This window comes from Canis lupus, chromosome 15 (assembly GCF_048164855.1).
Source record: "Canis lupus baileyi chromosome 15, mCanLup2.hap1, whole genome shotgun sequence".
NCBI classification, from domain to species: Eukaryota; Metazoa; Chordata; class Mammalia; order Carnivora; family Canidae; genus Canis; species Canis lupus.
This window is the reverse complement of record NC_132852.1, coordinates 42430891-42451295: the sequence shown is the minus strand read 5'-3', so window position 1 is coordinate 42451295 and position 20405 is coordinate 42430891. Positions and strand designations below refer to the sequence as shown.

At 39.5% G+C, this 20405-nt stretch overlaps 2 protein-coding genes across 13 annotated transcripts in view; one reads left to right on the top strand and one right to left on the bottom strand.

Annotated features, from left to right (window-relative positions):
• The window catches only part of RNF32 (ring finger protein 32), a 61286-nt gene extending 49889 nt beyond the window's left edge, over window positions 1–11397 (top strand). Inside the window, exon 9 of the mRNA XM_072776835.1 lies at window positions 11035–11397. Within this exon, the coding sequence (XP_072632936.1) occupies window positions 11035–11046 (12 nt within the window). The 3' untranslated portion in view covers window positions 11047–11397. The remainder of the gene's footprint in view (window positions 1–11034) is intronic.
• The window catches only part of LMBR1 (limb development membrane protein 1), a 146752-nt gene continuing 134658 nt past the window's right edge, over window positions 8312–20405 (bottom strand). For 8 of the 12 annotated variants that reach the window (XR_012007761.1, XM_072776820.1, XM_072776821.1 and 5 more), the window contains 2 exons: window positions 19038–19199; window positions 12390–15694 (listed from right to left, as the gene is read on the bottom strand). Coding sequence is in view for 10 of the 12 variants with exons in the window: in XM_072776820.1 (XP_072632921.1) it covers window positions 15609–15694; window positions 19038–19199 (248 nt within the window). In the remaining 2 variants the exon portion in view is untranslated. Of the gene's footprint in view, window positions 9237–12389; window positions 15695–19037; window positions 19200–20405 lie in introns of those variants that run through there. The other 4 variants (XR_012007762.1, XM_072776822.1, XM_072776826.1 and 1 more) reach the window with 2 other exon arrangements.

Below are 20405 nucleotides of genomic sequence, written 5' to 3'. Positions count from 1 at the left end.
CTCTTGTCTCTCATGCTTTCAGGATTTTCTCTTTATTTTTGGAATTTGCAAGTTTCACCATTAAATGTTGAGGTGTTGAACGGTTTTTATTGTATTTGGGGGGGCACCTATCTCCTGGATCTGAATGCCTGTTTCCCTTCCCAAATTAGGAAGGTTCTCAGCTATGATTTGTTCAAATATACTTTCTGCCCTCTGGCCCTCTTGGCGTTCTCTGGAACCCCAATTATACACAGATTTTTCCTTCTGAGGCTATCATTTATTTCCCTTAATCTTTCCTCGTGGTCTTTTAATTTTCTTTTTTCCTCTGCTTTCTTCCTTTTTATCAACTTGTCTTCTATGTCACTCACTCTTTCTTCTATCTCATTAACCCTCATCATTAGGACCTCCAGTTTGGATTGCATCTCATTTAATTGGTTTTTAATTTTGGCCTGATTAGATCTAAATTCTGCAGTCATGAAGTCTCTTGATTCCTTTATGCTTTTTTTCCAGAGCCACCAGTAGCTAATTGTTTTTCTGAATTGGCTTTCTGACATCAAATTGTGATCCAAATTCTGTAACTCTATGGCAGAGAGTATTGTTTCTGATTCTTTCTTTTGTGGTGAGTTCTTCCGTCTAGTCATTTTGCCCAGTGCAGAGTGGCTGTATGAGCTGGCTGAGTCAAGAATATCAACCACAACCTAAGAAATTTCACCCTAGATGATTCTGCCGAGTTCAGAGACCAGAAATTGAAAAAAAGATCAGAATGAAATAAAACAAAAGGACCACTAAGTGAAAAACAAATTTTAAAATGAAGTGGTAAAAAATAAAAGGCCAAGAATCCCAAAGAAGAGGGGAAAAAAAGAAAAGGGGAAAAAAAGCAAAAGTAAAGAGGGGGAAAAAAAAGAAAAAAAAAGGGCGGGGGAGACTGGGAAATGGTGGTGGTGAAGAAGCTGTAGTGGAGGGAGAATGTAATCTACCTCAGGGCTCCTAGGGGGTGATCCTCTTGGTTCTGAGTATACTTAAGTTCTGTATGTTAGAAGATGCTCAGTCTCAAATTTATATAAACCAGAAATACTTGTAGAAGGCCCCACCATTGACCACCAAAACATAAATGAGATAAAAGAGGGGGGCAGAATGGGAATGAGGAATCTCACAGAATGAACCAGCACGGTATACCACTTGGTTCTGGGTGCATGCTGGTCACGTTTTAGAAGGTATTAACTTCTGCCATTGTAGAACAAAATGAGGCAGAGAAAACAAAAAACACAAAACATAAAAACCATATCGTGTATATCTCTCCAAATTAAGTTGAGTATGTTGAAGGAAATCTAGAAGTGGAAAATATATCTAGGACCTGTAATTGTAGAAATATTAAAGTCAAAAAGGAAGAAATTTAAATATGAAGAGGTGGTAAAATATTGTAGTTAAGGTGGGAAAAGAGAAAAAAATGGAAATTTACAGTCTGATATAAAAACGAGTTGCACTGGAAAAAAGAAGAAAAAAAATAGGAGGGGTATCTTCTAGTTCTATATCTGTAAATCCCTCAAACTGCCCTGGGGCTTTCCAGAGCTGCCTGGTCAAGAAGTTGCTCTTCCCCTGTTCTTCCAGTTGTTCTTCTGGGGGAAGGTCTGCTGTGCTGACTCTCAGGTGTGTGTACCCGGGGGAGATGCCCCACCCCCTGCCGGGTGCCGGGCTCAGTGGGAGCTGTTTACCCCGTGAGGCCTCTGTTCCCGGTGGCCTGGCCTCTCCCAGACACACGGTGAAACAAGGAGGAGCAACAACACTGGCGGCGGCCAGATTTCCAGCTCTGCAGTCATCTCCCCCCAGTAACCACCTGCAGCTCCCAGTCCACACTGGCCTAGATGCTCCCGGGGCAGCGGGGGGCGCTGATCTGCACAGCTTGGGGGCGCCCAGCTGCAGGAGAGTCCTCACGGTCCTCTGCCCTCCCCGCCTTCGCCTGTCCCGGGGCAATGCAGGATTGTGGGCTGTGTCCCCTGACACCTTGGGATCCGGGGCCTGTGCCGCTGGAATCGTGCTCCTGGGTGCATGGCTCCCGAAGGCAGCAGGGCGCAGCCCCCTGACAGACCGGCTTCTCCCGGACGCCCCGCTGAGCGCGCGCTCCAGCCCTTTACCAGCTCGGCCCGCAGTGTGTGGCGCACTGTCCCCCGGGTGCACTCCCTTTATTAGTGACTCCGGGAACCTCGAGGCTCCACTGCCCCTCCAGCGATTCTGCTTGATTTACCTGCTGAGCACCTTTATCCGGGAAGAATCCGGTGCGGACTTTTAAAGTTTCTGCTTCTCCGGGGCTGGGCTTTCCTGTCCCAGAGGCTTTCCCACAGGCCTTAGCCCTGCTCCTGGAGGGGCAGGGGGCTCCCCCAATTGATTCTTTCCCCACCCCCAACCTTCCTACCTTGTTAGAAGCGAACACCTTTCTCTGTAGCATTCCAGCTCTTCTAAATCTCAGGTCGAATTCGTAGGTTTTCAGGATGATTTGAAAGTTATCTAGGTTGCAGTGAAACGCCGGGACACCTGCACCCCGATGTTTCCAGCAGCCATGTCCACAATAGCCAAACTGTGGAAGGAGCCTTGGTGTCCTTCGAAAGATGATGGATAAAGAAGATGTGGTCTATGTATACAATGGAGTATTACTCAGCCATTAGAAACGACAGATACCCACCATTTGCTTCGACGTGGAGGGACCTGGAGGGTATTATGCGGAGTAAAGTAAGTCAACCAGAGAAGGACAAACATTACATGGTTTCACTCGTACAGGAAATATAAAAAATAGTGAAAGGGATTAAAGGGGAAAGGAGAGAAAATGAGTGGGAAATATCAGGGAGGGAGACAGAACATGAGAGACTCCTAACTCTGGGAAATGAACAAGGGGTAGTGGAAGGGGAGGTGAGCGGGGGGTTGGGGTGACTGGGTGACGGGCACTGAGGGGGGCACTTGACGGGATGAGCATACTCATATGGGTGTTATACTATATGTTGGCAAATCGAACTCCAATAAAAAAATACACAAAAACTTATCTAGGTAAGTTGGTGGGGCCAGGTGAGTTGAGAACCCCTACTCCTCCGCCATCTTGCCCCGCCTCAAATCAGGTCATTTTCTTATTGAAAACCCTCTGGAATGATTCCCATCAAAGGCTTGGGAGACCCAAATCTCAACCACAGAATAAACACGGTCTTCAGTGCAGTAGCTGCTTCTCTGGAAGTTTGATGATGATGATGACACATTTTCAGGTTAAGTCACAAAAACCATGCAGACTTCCATACAATTACAGCTCAGCCTCAATTCTCTTATGTAAAAACTGGGTCACTGACCAAGAAAGAGTTGGGGCCCCCAAGAAGCAGGGCATCAGTGAAGGATGTGGGAAAGGAAACTCCTGTGATGCTATTTAAATCCATCATCATAATCATGTTTATATTTCCCAGTGGTTGGGCACTTAGTTTATTACCATTCTGATCAGTACATTCCAGTTTTGTTTCAGGGTATCAGGGAATAGGATTTATCAGTCCTGTTAAAACAACAAGCTCTATTTCCTGTTTGTTGGATGGGGCTTGGCAGGTCTGCAGTGGGTTCAGCTCCAAACTGTGCGTTAGATCCAGATATGTTCCCTGAGCTTTGTGAATTTGGTTTCTGGTACCTGAAACCAAAGAGTTGTGATGAATACAAGAAAGCACAAACTAAGGTGGACCCAAAGAAGAGAAAGAAACAAGAATGGGAACAAAGACAGGCAGGAAGGAGGCTGAGCTGTCTGCTCTGGGAGCACTCCACATTGGGTTCTGAGCCTCTTGGTAGGGAACTTGAAAGGGACACTCATATCTGTTACACAGTTCATCATGTCCACGAGTTAAAAACAAGACAAATGTTAGGAGAAGAATGACAATTATTTTTTTTTAGAAAAGTGTCTCCTCCCTTCTGTTTCTCAAACTGTTCACTGGGGTGGCCGTGGAGGAGCACCCCACGGATCTCGTTTCAAGAGAATCGACTGTGAGGAATTAGAGAGCGGACATCTTCCAGCCACTGTCGCTTCAGATCTGCCTGAGTGCCTATGCCAAGGCCATATGCTTACAGGCAGCCCCTTAGCACTACAGGGGTCCAGACCCTGCTATGGGGGAGCACACCATTCACATTGATATGTATTCCCATCTCACGGACAACCATTGCTCATACTCAGACACGAATTTTACCATAAGGACAAAATTATATGACACAATAAATAAAATGGTGTTCACTCTGGTGTCCCTTCAGATATACAGTGGTGAGTTTCATGGGACAAATCTGTAAAATGTTCCTCAGTATAATGGCCACACCATGGTCAATGACAGCAATTTCTGTGAAGTTCGCTCTGATGTAGTCTAGTGGAGATGCTCTCTGTGGTGTATATGGCTTGCTTGACCAGAATATCTGTAAGGGTGTACTGACTGTGTATACTTCAAGTAATTCTGATGGAAAGTCATTTCTAGTGCTGTTTTGATAAATACTGGTGAACAGTAAGTTTCTAATTTACTCCCTAATAAGTACCAGGACTGTTTGCTTCTTTCATATAAGACAATCTGCATATAAATTGATATACCTTAATAGACAACAACAGCATGTTAAATATAGTTAACTACTTCCTGGAAAAGCTGAAAGCTTATAAAGGGCACCTGCAGACAGAGCTGTCCTTACTCTTCCCTGAGGTGAGCCACTAGCAGCACAAGAATTTCCATTTAAAAGAAATAACACAGCATAGAGAATACAGTCAATGGCATGATGGGGACTGATGGTAGCTAAAGCTGTGTACCTGATACTAATGTAACATTGTGTGTCAACTATACTTAAAAAAATGTTAACAAAAATACAAATAAATAATGTGTGGATCTGATCTCTTATTCTAGCAAACTAGGCAAACTCAAATGCCTCTGCAGTCAACCAGGTAACAGATTAGTGAAGAAAGCAGTTATTATTGGGTTGATTCCAAACTGTAGAACTTAATGTTGTCAGATTTTCTAATACTTCAAAAGAATATCTCTCAATCAAAAGATATTTAATCTTTTGACACTGACAGCAATATGGTATTGGCATAAAAATATATCAGTGAAATAGCCCAGAAACAGATACACACACACACACACACACACACACAGTCAATTAATTTATGACAAAGAAGCCAAGAATATGCCACGGGGAAAGAACATTCTCTTCAACAAATGGTGCTGGGAAACTGGACAGACATGTGCAGAGGAATGAAACTGGGCCACTATCTTATACCAGACACACAAATCAACTCAATGGATTAAAGACTTGAACCTAAGACCTGAAACCATAAACTTCCTAGAAGAATACATAGGTGGTATGCTCTTTGATGTTAGTCTTGGCGATTTTTTGGATTTGACACCAACAGCAAAGGCAGCAAAAGCAAAAATAAGTGGGACTGCATCAAACAAAAAAGCTTCTGTAGAGAAAATAGATAAATAAATAAAACCCACAATCAACAAAACTGAATGGGAGAAAAATATTTGCAAATCATATACCTGCTACAGGGTTAATATCCAAACTATGTAAGGAACTCATACAACCTAAGAGCAAAACACATAATCCAATTTTAAAAAGGGCAAATCTGAATGGACACTTTCCCAAAGACATACAGATGGTCAACAGGCACATGAAAACATGCTGTTGGTGGGAATGCAAACTGGTGCAGCCACTGTGGAAAGCAGTATGGAGGGTCCTCAAATAATTAAAAATAGAACTACTATATGATTCAGCAATTCCACTTCTGTGTATTTATCCAAAGGAAATGAAAACAAACATTCAAAAAGATATTAGCATGCCTGTGTTTACTGAATTATTCACAATGGCCAAGATATGGAAATAACCCAAATGTCTATCAATAGATAAATAGATTTTTAAAATGTGATATCTCTATCTATATACATAAAACACACACTGGAATATTATGCAGCTATATTAAAGGGGCAAATCCTGTTGTTTGGGACACAGATGGACCTCAAAGGCATCATGCTAAATGAAATAAAATCAGAGAAAGACAAATACCATGTGATCTCTCTTATATGTAGAATCTAAAAAAATACATAGTAACAGAGAACATAGATTGGCGGTTGCCTAAAGTAGGGAGTGGGTAAAATGGGTGAAAGTGATCAAAGGTACAAACTTCCAGTTATAAAAGAAGTCCTGCTGATGCAATATACAGCATGGCTATGATAGTTAACAATATTGTATTGTGTATTTGAAGGCTGCCAAGAGTAAATCTTCAAAGCTCTCATCACAAGGAAAAAAAGATGTGTAACCGTGTGGTGGTGGATGTTCACTAACTTACGGTGGTGATCATTTCATTATATGTTGTTAGATCATCATGTTATGCACCTGAAGTTAATATAATGTTGTATGACAATGATATTTCAATTTTAAAAAGACACTGAGGTTACAGCTATAAACTAAAACAGCTATGGTATTATATTTTTGTGATTTGTTAATATTGACTAAATTTTTTAAATGTTGAACTGGTAAAATCATGCTTTGAGGTGAGCACAGCCCCCAGGCCACTTGTTTGCCATCTGTATATTACACAGACACACTGGGGTGGGCGGGGGGAAGACCACGAAGATCAACTCCCTACAATGAAACCAATATATTCAGGGCTTGAAAAGTTTTCTTTTAGATGGATTATCACGATGATATCCCAGTAAACATCCATAACATAACTGTCTTTTTTTTTTAAGATTTGTTTATTTATTTATGATAGTGAGAGAGAGAGAGAGAGAGAGAGAGAGAGAGGCAGAGACACAGGCAGAGGGAGAAGCAGGCTCCATGCTGGGAGCCCGACATGGGACTCGATCCCAGGACTCCAGGATCGCGCCTTGGGCTAAAGGCAGGTGCTAAACCGCTGAGCCACCCAGGGATCCCCCCATAACTGGCTTTTAATAACACTACTTCTTAATGTAATTTTCTAAAACCATTTAACTAAGATAATTTGAAGTAACTTGGTGGATGTGATTATTAAAAGTTGGGAAATACCCCCCACCCCCAAACAATTTAATTTTAACATAGCTGAACAGTAGCCAACAATTAGGTAGCAAGAACAGCTGTTTGGATCCATCTTGGATCAAGATAAAAATATTAACTGCGTTAAAAGGCAGCAAAGGGGAAGAAAAAGTCTTCTTTGACCCTCTTGGATCCCTGGCTGGGTCTAAAAATTAAACTGACAAAGACTGCTTAACAGGAGAAATGCACACAAATACATTTAGTACAAGTATTACATGACATGGGAGCCTTCATAAAGAAATGAAGACCCAAAGAAATGGACCTATTTTCTACTACATCTGATGAAGAGTAGGCAGTTGTGGGAAACAGGATAGGTTAAGGAGTATGAGGTAGCAAGGCCTGTTAGGATTCTCTGAAATAAGGATGCTCCTCTCCTCTGGGTATAAGGAGAATGTCTCTCACAAGAGGGTCTTAGGGCCTGTTTTAGCGAAGAAGGGTAAACCTCAAACTCGTTCAGCTTAAAATATTCAATATGCCAATGTGCCACATGTGAGAGTAGTGTGTCCTGAACCCTATCACATGCTTGCTTACTGCTTTCTGCAGGGGTGTAGATATATATCTAACTTACCTAAAATGGTGTGAGAATATTTCAGTTTTATCTCTGGTTCTCACAATAGCATTATGGGATAAAGTTCTCTCTAAGTCCCAATAATCAGGAGTAATATTAAATGTATAAGCCTATGGTATGACCTATTTCTGTCTAGAGAGGGAAAGACCTAAGATCAAAGATTACACTGTCCTTGACATATATTCCATGGGTTTTGCTGAAAAACTGCAAGATTCTCAGGCCTACATATGGAAACACACACACTACAGTTTTGTCAAGGAAACAGCTGGTATACAGTATCAAAAGAATACCTGTAGAAGCCTTTACTGGGGGTGGGTGAGGAGCACACTGTCTTTTGTCAATATACAGATCATCTCTGGATGCAGCCTAGCTAGACCACTTATAGGGCTGAGGTGAGCAAGTCAGGGACCACAGACACCTGTGCCCCTAGACCACACACTTCTTTCTGTTCCACCCTCTGCAAGCACATGGCTTCCATCCTTGAGGGCACTTTGCAGAGTCAAAATTTTTAGGTAAGAGTTTCAGAACCAAGCATAATTATTTTACAGCGTAATTCTTTGTTATACAATGTCTCTGGGATTTTTAAACACTTAAATTGTTGCAAACGATTAAACAGTTGCATAAATAGAATATCCATATAGCCTTCACCAGCTTCCCCTGTTATCATGCCATAGTAAAATTATCCAAACCAGAAATTGACAATGATACGTGTTAACTAATCTACAGATTTTATTCAAATTTTTTCAACTGTCTCTGAGATGTTTTGTGAATAAGAACTTTCTTTGCCAATGTGAATGCTAATCTGTCTGAAAGAATACATCTTCCAAATTATAATTCAAGTGTATATGGTAAAATTACCACATTAACTGGAGGTTTAAAGACAGTAGAATGAGTCACTGACAAGAACCTCAGAAGGCAAAAGTAAATTTAAGTATTAATTCAAAACACAAGATTAGTGTTTGGTACAATAACAGAGAGGTTATTCTTCAAAATCAGTTTATGAGATACATTAATTAGAGGATTTAGAATATAAAATTTAGAAAAAAGTTCAATTTTTATGGACATTTGATTCATACAAACAGCACTGAAATCACACATACTGTTTCATATATAGTTCTGTTACACTGGCCTGTCATTTGGGAAAACAATAAAACTAGTCAAGGAGAGGTTAATATTGCATTCAGTCACTCCTATCAGACCTGAAGGCAGCAATCTGGATACTCAAGGAGCTTCCATCTTCACAGAAGCCAAGGAGGGATTGTAGGGCAGCTGTGCACTCAGTGGGCATCCAAATTCTTTCAGCTGTCTTCACAGGCAATTTACAATGTGAAGTGGCTCTTGGAGTCCCAGCTGTCACATCCTGTCCCATTCACAGCATCATCAGCAAGAGAGGATTGGGGGGCGGGGGGCGGTGGTAGTGCTTCTTCTGGCTGACTGGCTTCTTCCAAGTTATCTTTCTGGAGGTCCCACAGAATAGTCTGAATCAAGTCCCAGGTCAGATCCAAGTCACATGGCCACACCTACCTGCAAGGGAAGCTGGGCACACTGCCACTCTGAATAAAACTGGAGCTGTGTTGCCTGGCATTAATGGTTGCTGTGTGGCCAGTGACATGTCTGCACAACCATTATCTCATTCCTTTCAACAAGATAAATCCAGATAAAGTGTTGATGAATTATGAAAAAAAAAAAGACATAAAAGTAGTTAGGTTTGGGGTAATGAAAATGATCTAGGACTACATGGTGGTGATGGGCACACCACCCTGGGAATACACTAAACATCAATAAATCATATGCTTTCAGAGTGAATTTTATAATATGTGAATTATATCTCAAGTAGGTAGGGGTAAATATTGGGGAATATTTTTGAAAGTCTTAGGATAGGGAAAGCCTAAGTATGACACACACACAAAAAAACCCCCACAAAAACAATGCGGAAAGTTAAAAGAATAATCAGGAAAAATACACACATCAGAAAGACATTTAATATCTATAATATACAGTTTTTATAAAACAACAAAATTATAAAATACCAGAAGAAAAATAGGCTAAGTATATTTAATGATAATTCACAAAAGTAGAAAAATAGCTGATAAAATTTTTTAAGTCCCCCCCAGTAGTTATTAAAAATGCAAAGAAAAATAAATATTTGCTTCTCAGGCTGGCGCTAATGTAAAAGACTGGCAAAATGCAGTGTTAGCTAGAAAAACATCTTTATATGCTGTTGATGAGAGTATATACTGATAGAGTCTTTTTGGAAGTAGTCTGAAAATGTGCACTTCTTTGATCCAAGACTTCAGTAAACAGTGGTACTGGGTAGCCTGATACAAGCTACTGCTCCAAACCAAGCCTGTCCAAGTAATTTATAATAAGAAACATATATTTGGTCTTCCTCCCCACTCCTGGCACAGAGCAAAAACCTGTGGAATTTCCTAAATGATAAGATCAAGGTGTCTTTTCATATTCCTGAGAAGCCCCTTTCAACCACACCTGAGCTGATGTTAATGTTGTCTTTTGGAAAGCCCCTAATGATGGCCAGTGGAAGCAACAACTTTCCGTCCCACCCTTCTGGCCTCTGGGGAGTGGGGAAGGTCTGGAGGCTGAGCTAATCACTAATGGCCAATCCTTTAATCAATCATGTCTATATAGTGAAGTTTCCATTAAAAAAAAACCCAAAACCCAAACTGAAGGAATTCAGAGAGCTTCCCAGCTGGCACCCCTGGAAAGAGGGCATGAAGCTCTGCGACCACCTCCATACCTGGCCCCAGGCATCAGCTCCATCTGGTGCTCCGGAGTCTATGCTCTGTAATAAATAGGCGATCTAGTAAATCAATTGTTTGGCAGAGTTCTGTGTGCAGCTCTAGCACATCACTGAACCAGGGGGTGCTGGGAACCACTGATTTATAGCTGGGTGGGCAAAGCACATGGGACAGCCCAGACATGGGACCGGCATCTGAAGCAAGGGGTGGGGAGTCAGTCTTGTGGGACTGAGTCCTTAACCTGTAGCATCTACACTAACTCCATATAGTGTCAGAAGTAAATCAAACCAGCACACTGATGTGGTATCCACAGAGAACTGGGAAGATAGCTCGGTGTAAACCACCCCCCCACACACACACACACACATACACAAGTGAAGTATTTGAGAATACAGAAAAAGAGAAGTTTTTCACCACAGGTTTCTAAAGCAATAACAAAACAATGTGCTAAGATATATGTAAAAGGCTATTTTGTTAGTACTTACAGCCATTCAATATGATACAATAGCTACAGCTACACAGTATGACAGCTACAGCCGCTCAATTCTATAGCATGTCCTGGGTTCTGAGGGGCCACTGCTGGTAAGCAGTACATCTTTTACTAAGAGCTTTGCAAGAGAGAAGACATTCATACATTCACATAGGATTTTTAGTAACTGATCAAACTTTCTTCCTCAGATTCACATTTAAATCTCTACGTCCTCTCATTCAGACACTGAAGATCTTTCGGTTGACACTAGTCGTCAGGAATCATACACATCAGGTGCTGCTGCTCTACTTTTCATAACCCATGCTTGTGAATTTGACTTTTCCAGTATGTTTAGGAAGAACATAAGACCAAAACCACATTCAAGAATAACTGGATTCTGGGATGCCTGGGTGGCTCAGCTGTTGAGTGCCTGCCTTCAGCCCAGGGCATGATCCTGGAGTCCCAGGATCGAGTCCCACATCGGGCTCCCCACATGGAGCCTGCCTCTTTCTCTGCCTCTCTCTCTCTCTGTGTCTCATGAATAAATATATAAAATCTTAAAAAAAAAATAACTGGATTTTATCTGAATTTCCTATTTGATCACGTGAACTTGAAAACACTTACTTAACTGAATTACACAGAATAGGAAGTAACTTCTCTTTAATACTAGGTCCCAGCTCTATTTCTCTAAGAAATATGGATCAACCATCTAGTTTTGAAATTTTATAATCCATTTTTTAGAGTTCCAGCAATTTCAACTGATTTTAATTCCAATTTTTGCAGTGCAACAAGTAATCTGCATATATAATACTTTTGCTTCAGTGGTATTTGCAATAATGAATTTTACCTAATAGTCAAAAGTCAAAAAAAAGTTTTTGTGTTCGTTCATCTTTTAACTAGATCCCTGAAGTCACGTTTTTCCAACTGAAGTTCACCATCCATTAGTATTAGTGGTTTGTGTCTAGTATTCTAAAAAAATAGAATGAAAAATGCCAGCAGGCATCACATACAGTAAAAATATGTACTGTTTTGTTAAATTTTTGTTCACATGTATAGAAGTCTGTGCATGTGTTTGTGTGTGCCTGTGCATACTACAATGTAAAAAGTATTTCTTCTTGTGGTCAGAGAGTTGGAAAGCAAGCCACTGCTATAAAGGCTTCTGTCTGGCAGTGAATTCACCAGATGCTAATGCCATTTACTCTTCCATGAGCTCTGGATTAAGCTGCCCGACCACAAGTGGGTGTGGTTCAATTCTTCTACGGAAAAGATTAGAGGAATCAAATATATCTACATAACTCAAACAATTAGATGACATAAATGATTTCAATTGTTGATGTTACATTTTAGCTGCAAATGTTTAGAAGAAATTCATCTACCAATAACTCCAAAAAGAGAGAGAACATTCACTTCTTCCTCAGTCCAACATCTCACCAGAACCATACTGCCCTTTATAAAAAAGAAATGGAAGTAACCTACATATACCTTAAGTTTTAGCCACGATGGTACTTAAGACTTAAAAGTAAAACAAAAATACATTTGAATGCTTATAAACCAAAACATGAAATCACTTTTTGTAAAACTTTAATTTCTAAGACATTTAAAAAGTCACACTAAAAGTATCTCATAGAAACAAACATGGCCAACAGATAATTTGTAAACAAAACACTCTGTAAACAAAAGTAATATACCAGTGCATCTAAACATTATTTTAAAAGTAACATCATACCAGTTTTTTAAAAGTCAGTACTACATAAATGCTATTTTTAAAAATTATTTTAAGAATTCTGCCTTTATACATTTAATACTGTGCTAACAACAAAGAAAGCCACATAGGGTTTTCAAATGACGTAAGCCTGTGCTGTAGGCAGGTTAAGCGGTTACGGGGGCACAGACGGGTCTACTGCGCTCCAGCAAAGCAAGCAGACACTGATGCCCCTACTATCAGGTGCACACAGAACACTACCTGAATATTCCAAGAGTCAAACCATGCAGAAGACTTCATTCTCATCCACAAATCAATCAACCTCTCAGTGTGGCACTAAAGGAGCTAACATCTATGTGCATGCGATTTTCACATAGTCTCTTCTTTTAGAGCAGGTCTATTTTTATATAGAATATATATAAAGCTTAAGTAAATACTAAATCTAAGAAATATCTTGGAAAAAAATCAGTAAAAATTACAAATGTTATCTATAAAATTTGTAAGTTTAAAATAAGTATTACAGAACCAATTAAGAATAGGCTAAGTCTCCACAAAAAACTTTGTAACTTCAGTGTCTAATGCCCTTTTAAAGTTGATCCTAAGGTGAGAAAAAGTCAACGGAGCATCTGACTTCACACAGCCACCTAGCCCCCTACCCAACAAGAATAAAATGGCCATCCCAAGGGCCACTCTTGACTGTGGGAACAGGGTGTTCTGGTGTCAGGCCAGCCGCCTTCTCCTTCACCAGCACAACTGCAACAAATGAAAGACTGGGCTGGGGGGGGGGGGGGGCGCTGTTCTTACCAGACTTCAACGTTTGGCCTCAGTGTGCTGCCTGCCACCCATTTCTGCCATGCCCTCATGCAGCCAGCCGCCAGTGTATGTCCAATAGAAACACCTGCATTTAGACTAAGTCTCTTACTCAAAAGGAAGACTCTTGTGTACATGACCAGGAATATACTCTTTATAGAACCCCCAGTGGCTGTAATCATGTGGCAAACAGAGTATATTACGACCTGTATTTGCTCCCATAAAAGGCATCTGAGACCCAAGGTTCAAAACTGCCCTTCATGTGCGGCAATAGTATCCTCTGTCTCAAAAGCAACAAAGATGCACCCAGTAACAGCTGTAAGAATTTATAATACATTTCACTGCTTACTAATCCAAACCTGGCCTAAATTTTCCGATGGAAAGAAACTTTCAAATGAACAAAAAATTGATATAGACACTGAAAAGTTTAATATTTTACTCAGAAATTTTCAGACATCTTACAAATACCCAAGAACTTCCTATGGATGTGCCCTGAAACCAGTGTAAGTTACAAGTGACTTTTTTTATTTAAAAAATTTTCTTTCTCTTTTCCCCTTGACAGTCTGCTCAAAATATGGATTGCAAGCAAGTTTCAGTAAAAATCAAAGCTTGCAATTAATGTTTAAAGAAGTGTAATTACCAGTGAAATTAGGAAACAGCCAACTTCTGTTAATTTCCTCAATATGCATATCTTATGTGGAGAGAGTCACCAATACTAGACTGGCAGTATTTATGGAGTGTTGTTTAGAATCACAAAATGTTCTTTTATTTTAAAACTGGGCTGATTTTAACAATAGAAGCTCAGAATGAAATATAGAGGTATAAATAAAGAAGTATACTCATGGAATTTAGGAATACAGAGATTAATTTTTCTTATTTTTTTGGCTCTATGTGGAAATTTTTTTGTCAAATATATACAGTCTGATTTTCATAAATTTCTTCCAAAACACCCTTTAAACTCAACAATTTGGGAAAAATGTTCTTTTACTTTTGTCTGAACACAGACAATTTGTTGCCATACACATAGTGCATGTGAACCTATGTGTTTATAGAGACTGCATAACTACAAAGTATGTACAAAGGGGCTCATCTCTCATTTCTGCATGCACAGTTTTCAGTACTCTGAGTGGATGGTAATACAGAGTACAATTTCATAGTTTTTATTCAGTGGACTTAAAGTCAAGAAACCATCCCCAGAAGTACTTATAATTTAATAACTGAATGATTATCAGATCATGATACACTACAAAACTATTCTCACATCATGAACACTGACAATGTGCATCTGGGTGTTAAAGTGGAAACGTTTATAAATCTGAGGTGTAAACTGGCATATATAAAAGTAACCAAGGCCTGAAGAATGTGGTGACGGGGCGTGGGGGGGGGGGGTTCTACCACAGAGCATTTGTAGTTTAATAACAGACACAGGAGCACAAGGAACTGAGAGATTTTGAAAAAATGCTTAAAAAAATAAAGTGTACATATAGCCTATAAGGCAAAATCCAAGTTACAAGTGTATTCGACACTGGCAACTATGTTATGAGAGGTAATACTAAATTACATACACAAAAGATGTCAGAGAACTACAAGTGCATAATCTTGTACAGAACTACAAGACTACATCCTATGTAGTCTACTACACTGTACAGAGGAAGGTATTCCCGTGGTGTCCTAGCATGAACCGGGTTTTGAAAGAATTTTCTATTTTTCCCTTGACTCAAAGTCCAATCAATATCATTCTGAAATATAAACCAGAACTATGCTTTTGTCTTTTTCTTTAAGGAAGTGAAAAATATCATTTGCAAACTACTGCTCCAATGCACCCACTGAAATAACGGCACCTATAAACCTGCATTTTTGCAGGGCCTTCACTTCACATCCAAGTACCAAGAATGTCTTTCACGTCAGCTTCTCCATTTTGAATAAAATATATAATGGTATTTAACTGAATTCTTAGAAGGCCCCCAAAGTTTGCCTTTTCTAGCATTCTCATATGGGTGATTGTATCAATTGGTGCAAGCAAATGTATCCACAGAAGAATGTGCTGCCCTAAGGAGCCTGCGTTTGGCTGGCAACTGCGGGATTCGTCACAAAGTTAAATGAGAAGAGGGCCTGTGGCAACCAAGTTCTTAGGAGCTTATGAAAGAAATGGCACTGCCAAGTTCAGGCCCTAAATGTGAAGCATGGTCAGTGCGAGTCATTTCTGACTGACAGGCATGTCAGGAGTGTGGGGGTCCCAGATCTCTTGATTGCAGAGTGCTGCTGCATGTCTCACAGTGCTTTGTGATGCCCGTTTGCAGATGCCTTGGATGTTTCTGAATCCCTTGTAGTATTTGATAAGTGAAGCTTATGAAGCCCTGCAGAAAAATTAAGAAAATGGTAAGAAATGATGTATTGTTACTTGGGTAGGCAGAGGGCTAATAAGGCAGAGTGTCAAGTGTTACTGAGAAAGCTCTGATGTGCTGGCTGGATCCCCTTTAGGATGAAAGATCTCCTGTCCCCACTGGAGGCTCCTTGGGAGGCTTAAGCAGAAGACAGCTGACCCCCAGGAAACCATGCCTTCTCTTCAGCTCCATGCAAGCTCTGGGGTCTATGAGAGCTTCTGGTTTCTTATCTCTGCACAGTTAGTTCCTTTTCCACCTTCTGCCCTCCACACAATCCCAAGAGCACCCTCTCATACACCTCCTCCTTCATCCCAGCCCCAAAGTGTGATTCCCAGGGGAACTAACCTGAGACAAATATGATCCTATTTTTGCTTTAAAAACACACATGCAAGTACACACACAGGAAGACATACAGAGAGACACACCAAAATAGTAAGCACATAATTAAAAGGAAAAGCTTTTGAAAACATGATCAAAAAAATAAAAAAAAGAAGAAATGGCAAAAGAATAAATTGAACATAAAGATTTTGTTATCCAAAGATATATCACAGAATAAAAATTTACACTATACTATCTTTTAAAGTTATATTAGTTTCCCTCTGGATCATCCACTAGTCTCTTACATAATGTACCTGATATATACAACAATACTGTGCAACTCAGGAATAATAGGTAGAAGAAAATTTAAGAGTTCATGTGGCACCAAAACTGTCAGCACTTATTAACAAAATGAAGCACAAAGATGTTCAAGAATACCAGCACATCTATGGAAAAGATTTTGAGGAAACATTTTTACGAGGTTCAGACTTTTGTGACACCTCAAAAACATACTTGGATAAGATTCTATTCCCCTAAGACTCCAGAAAGCTATCTACCTGGCGGTTAAGCAATTTTATATCGCTCTTAAGTCAACACAGCACTCCGAATTTTAAAATTTCTATCACCTGCATATCTTAATGAAAGAAAAGGTAAAATTAAGTCTGTCTATGATGGACGAATGGGAAGGAAAAAAGAAATCAATCCAACACAATAAACAGTTCAAGTCCCAGGAATGGCCAAACCACTGCATGACAACAGGAACCCACAGCTGGTGGGTGTGGGAAAGCATATTTAAACCGGGCCTGCTGGAGAAGGAGGTAGGTGGAGAGAGAAACCAGCTGAGTAATCAGTGCCCCAAGTGAAAAGGAATCCCCTTTGAGGAGAGACTTTCCATTATTACTTCTAAAACTTGGGTACAAAAAAAAAAAACAAAAAAAAAAAACAAAAAAAAAAACTTGGGTACAGCACAGGCTACACATCTTTAAGAAAAACTATAATATGTCTCTCTGCAGAAACAGTCACTTCCACCACCATCTATATACCAGATACTCTATAAGATAGGTACTCTAATTATCAATGGACATAGCAGCAGAAGAAAAAAGCCTACAAAAAAAGGGGGGGATAATAAAATTTTATAATCAAATTATGATTCCCAGTGAAATCAGATTTAAGATCTCAGACTATTCACACATTATTACATATACTTAATGAGGATCTTTCTGTACTTACAATGCATTTCTTCCTTAAAGCATTCCCAAGAGTAACAGAAAACATTTTGGACAAAAAAAACAAATCCATCTATTAGTTTTACACAACTCTTGATAATTCTACTGCCTGTTATGGTCAAAGAGCCAACAAAACATACATGACTTCACTTTAATGATATCTCACTGTATTAATGAAGACTTCCTCAGAAAGATGATATCTAGAATACTTAACTCAAAACTAAATTTACTGCAATTTGTCTACAAGCATCTCATGTTAGTGACAGCTAAGTGGGAATTGATCTGACATTCTGGCTAACTAGTCTCACTGATGCTACTATGGGCTTAAAAATGAACCTCTAGGGACACCTGGGTGGCTCAGTGGTTGAGTGTCTGTCTGCCTTTGGCTCAGGTCATGACCCTGGGGTCCCAGGATCAAGTCCCACATTGGGCTCCTGTGAGGAGCCTGCTTCTCTCTCTGCCTTGTCTTTGCCTCTCTGTGTGTTTCTCTCATGAACAAATAAATAAAATTTAAAAAAAATGAAGTTCTAACTTTAGACATTTCGCTGAGAGAACTGTTGATTCCCACTTCACCTTACAAATTTTAACCTGGCCAACATTAGGAAACATAAGCACGAAAATCCATACATTATCCGGTGCTTCAGATGAAATGAGATGTCATTTTCACTTCAAGGCACTACTGTACCAGCCATCCCTTCACAGGGTGAATGTAATAAAATATGTATGAATAAATAATTTGAATTATTTTTCCCTTTCCGAAGGTCATCCCTTCAATCACAGGGGTTGGAAGAACTTGGTAGGGTGAGAAGCTTTATTGTTGCTCAGAAGTTTGAAGTTATGTGGATCTTAATGAACCAATCACTATGTAGCCTTTTGCAACAGCTAAAAGCCACAATGGAATACAGAGTATAAGCATTCAATGTCAAGTCAGGTAAACGACCTAATGTTAGGATTTTCTACAATAAATCATTACCTTTCCCTTCTGTTATTAGAAAATTACACACTCCAAACCCAAGAGGGTTTATATAGCAAGATAGTTTATACTGCCCTGGTATTCCTACAATATAAAATAAAACTTATACAAATATGAAGTAAAATAAAAACATATAAAATGTTTAGTGCTAATGTTGAAGTAAGAATGGAAAAACTCATTCATAAGTAACATTTATACACTTTCTAGCTTAGTCAAACCTAAGAGTTTTTTAATATGGTCATAATGTATGTGACTTATGGAATACATAATAATGAATGCCATCTCTCCTATTAATGACAAGAATACTAATATTTTTATCCTGAGTTATCTGGCTTACTGAAGAGCATTATAGGTCAGCCCAATACTTGTAAAATCTAAGCCTCAAAAGTAATCTGTAACTAAGAAATTGTAAGAGGTATCATTACCAAAAAATAAGTCTCTAGGCCATTAGCCTCACCTCACTCCACACCATCATCCTAACAATAAAAGAGCTCATTTTATTGAGCTCTTCTGATGTGCCAGGACTCTCTGCTCAGGCCCTTACAAGAAATATTCCAGTTAATATTCACAACAGTCTTCGAGAGAAGAAGATATTGTCATCATTTTACAGATAAGGAAGCTGAGGCTTAATGAGGTGATTTCAAACAGGAGCATAACCAGTGGTAATGGGTCAGAAATGGCACCTCTATGGTTTCACACAGTAGGAAAAATGAACAGATGAAGATTTAAAATTAATTCAAATGACAAAATTAGAAATTAGCAGAAAGAGAGAAAAAATACCCATAAACCTCAGGATTACCTAGGGCCTTGAAAAGTTCTTCTCGTACAGCAGAGGTGAATTTTCTGACCAGACACAATGTGGTCACAATAGCAAAAAGCAAATTGTAGGATAATACAATATAGAAATTTCCCAGCCAATTAAACCTTCCAAAGTCTCCAAGTAGATCAAATCTAGTGATTCCTGTTAAAAATAAATAAAATAACCCTTAATAAAATCAGGTACAATATATTTAAATGTTACAAAATAAAGTACAAATCAGATCAAATTCCATGGACTTTCTCATTTCTGTTCGTGGGAATCCTAGTTAGAATATGTAATTGTTATCTTAAGGAACCTCAGCCAGCCCTAACCTACTTTCTCCGTGTGTCACAGTCTCTTGGAAGTGATGAGGTTGGAGTGAATGTCCCTTGTCACTCACTATACTTACCCTGACAAGAAATCCACTGTGCTGCTCATGGGGAGAAAGGGCACAGTATGCTCAACTCAAATATGAAGAGTCAGATGGAGTCTGACGGAGAAGACAGTGGACAAACCTTCAGACCTCCCACTCCCCACTGCTTGGCTCCTCCCTCCATGCAGGTCCCAGGTCAAACATCACTTTCTTGGAGAGGGCAACTGTTTCCTCTACATGAAAGAGCTGGACCCTCCATGGCCATCTATCCTAATTACATTTCTTTGTAACACATACTACTTGAAATATTTCTTTTCCTTTCTGGTTTATTTATTGCCTACCTTCCCTACTAGTACTACTACTAAGTTCTATGAGAAAAAGGACTTTGTTTGTTTCACTTCTATAATCCCAGTGCCCAGGGCAATGCTTATATATACATAATAGTTACCACATAAACAAATAAACAACTAGGGTGATTCCTTTCTGGGTTGGCAAGCTGGGGAGTGGGAATGAAAACATTATTAATCTGAACCGGATACTACAGGCTTGTGGAGTAAAATGGCAAACCTAGAGAGGCAGTTATTTTATATATATATTGAAGTTACATAAATTCACCTACATACATTTTAAAAAACAAGTCTTTTTATTCAAAAAAATAATTCAAACAGTCATCCTATTCAGTAATTATGTGCCCTAGACCAAATACTTATTGAAAAGAATACGTGAATGCTAGGATTTCTCTGACCACTGTAAATAATTAAGTAAACAACATTTAGGTAGTCAGTCCAGCGACAGATGATGGGACTGCTGGAAGAGGTACTTGGGGCCATACAAAATTTTAACCACAAAGGACTGTATAAACAAAATCCAGTATCTTTATTTTAGGAGTGGTCTAAGGATTTCAAGAGTAACCAAACTCCACTTCATATCAGCTGACTTTTAAACTTAGCTCTCATCCCCACCCAAAGCAATCCATAACCTGTTATAGAGACAGA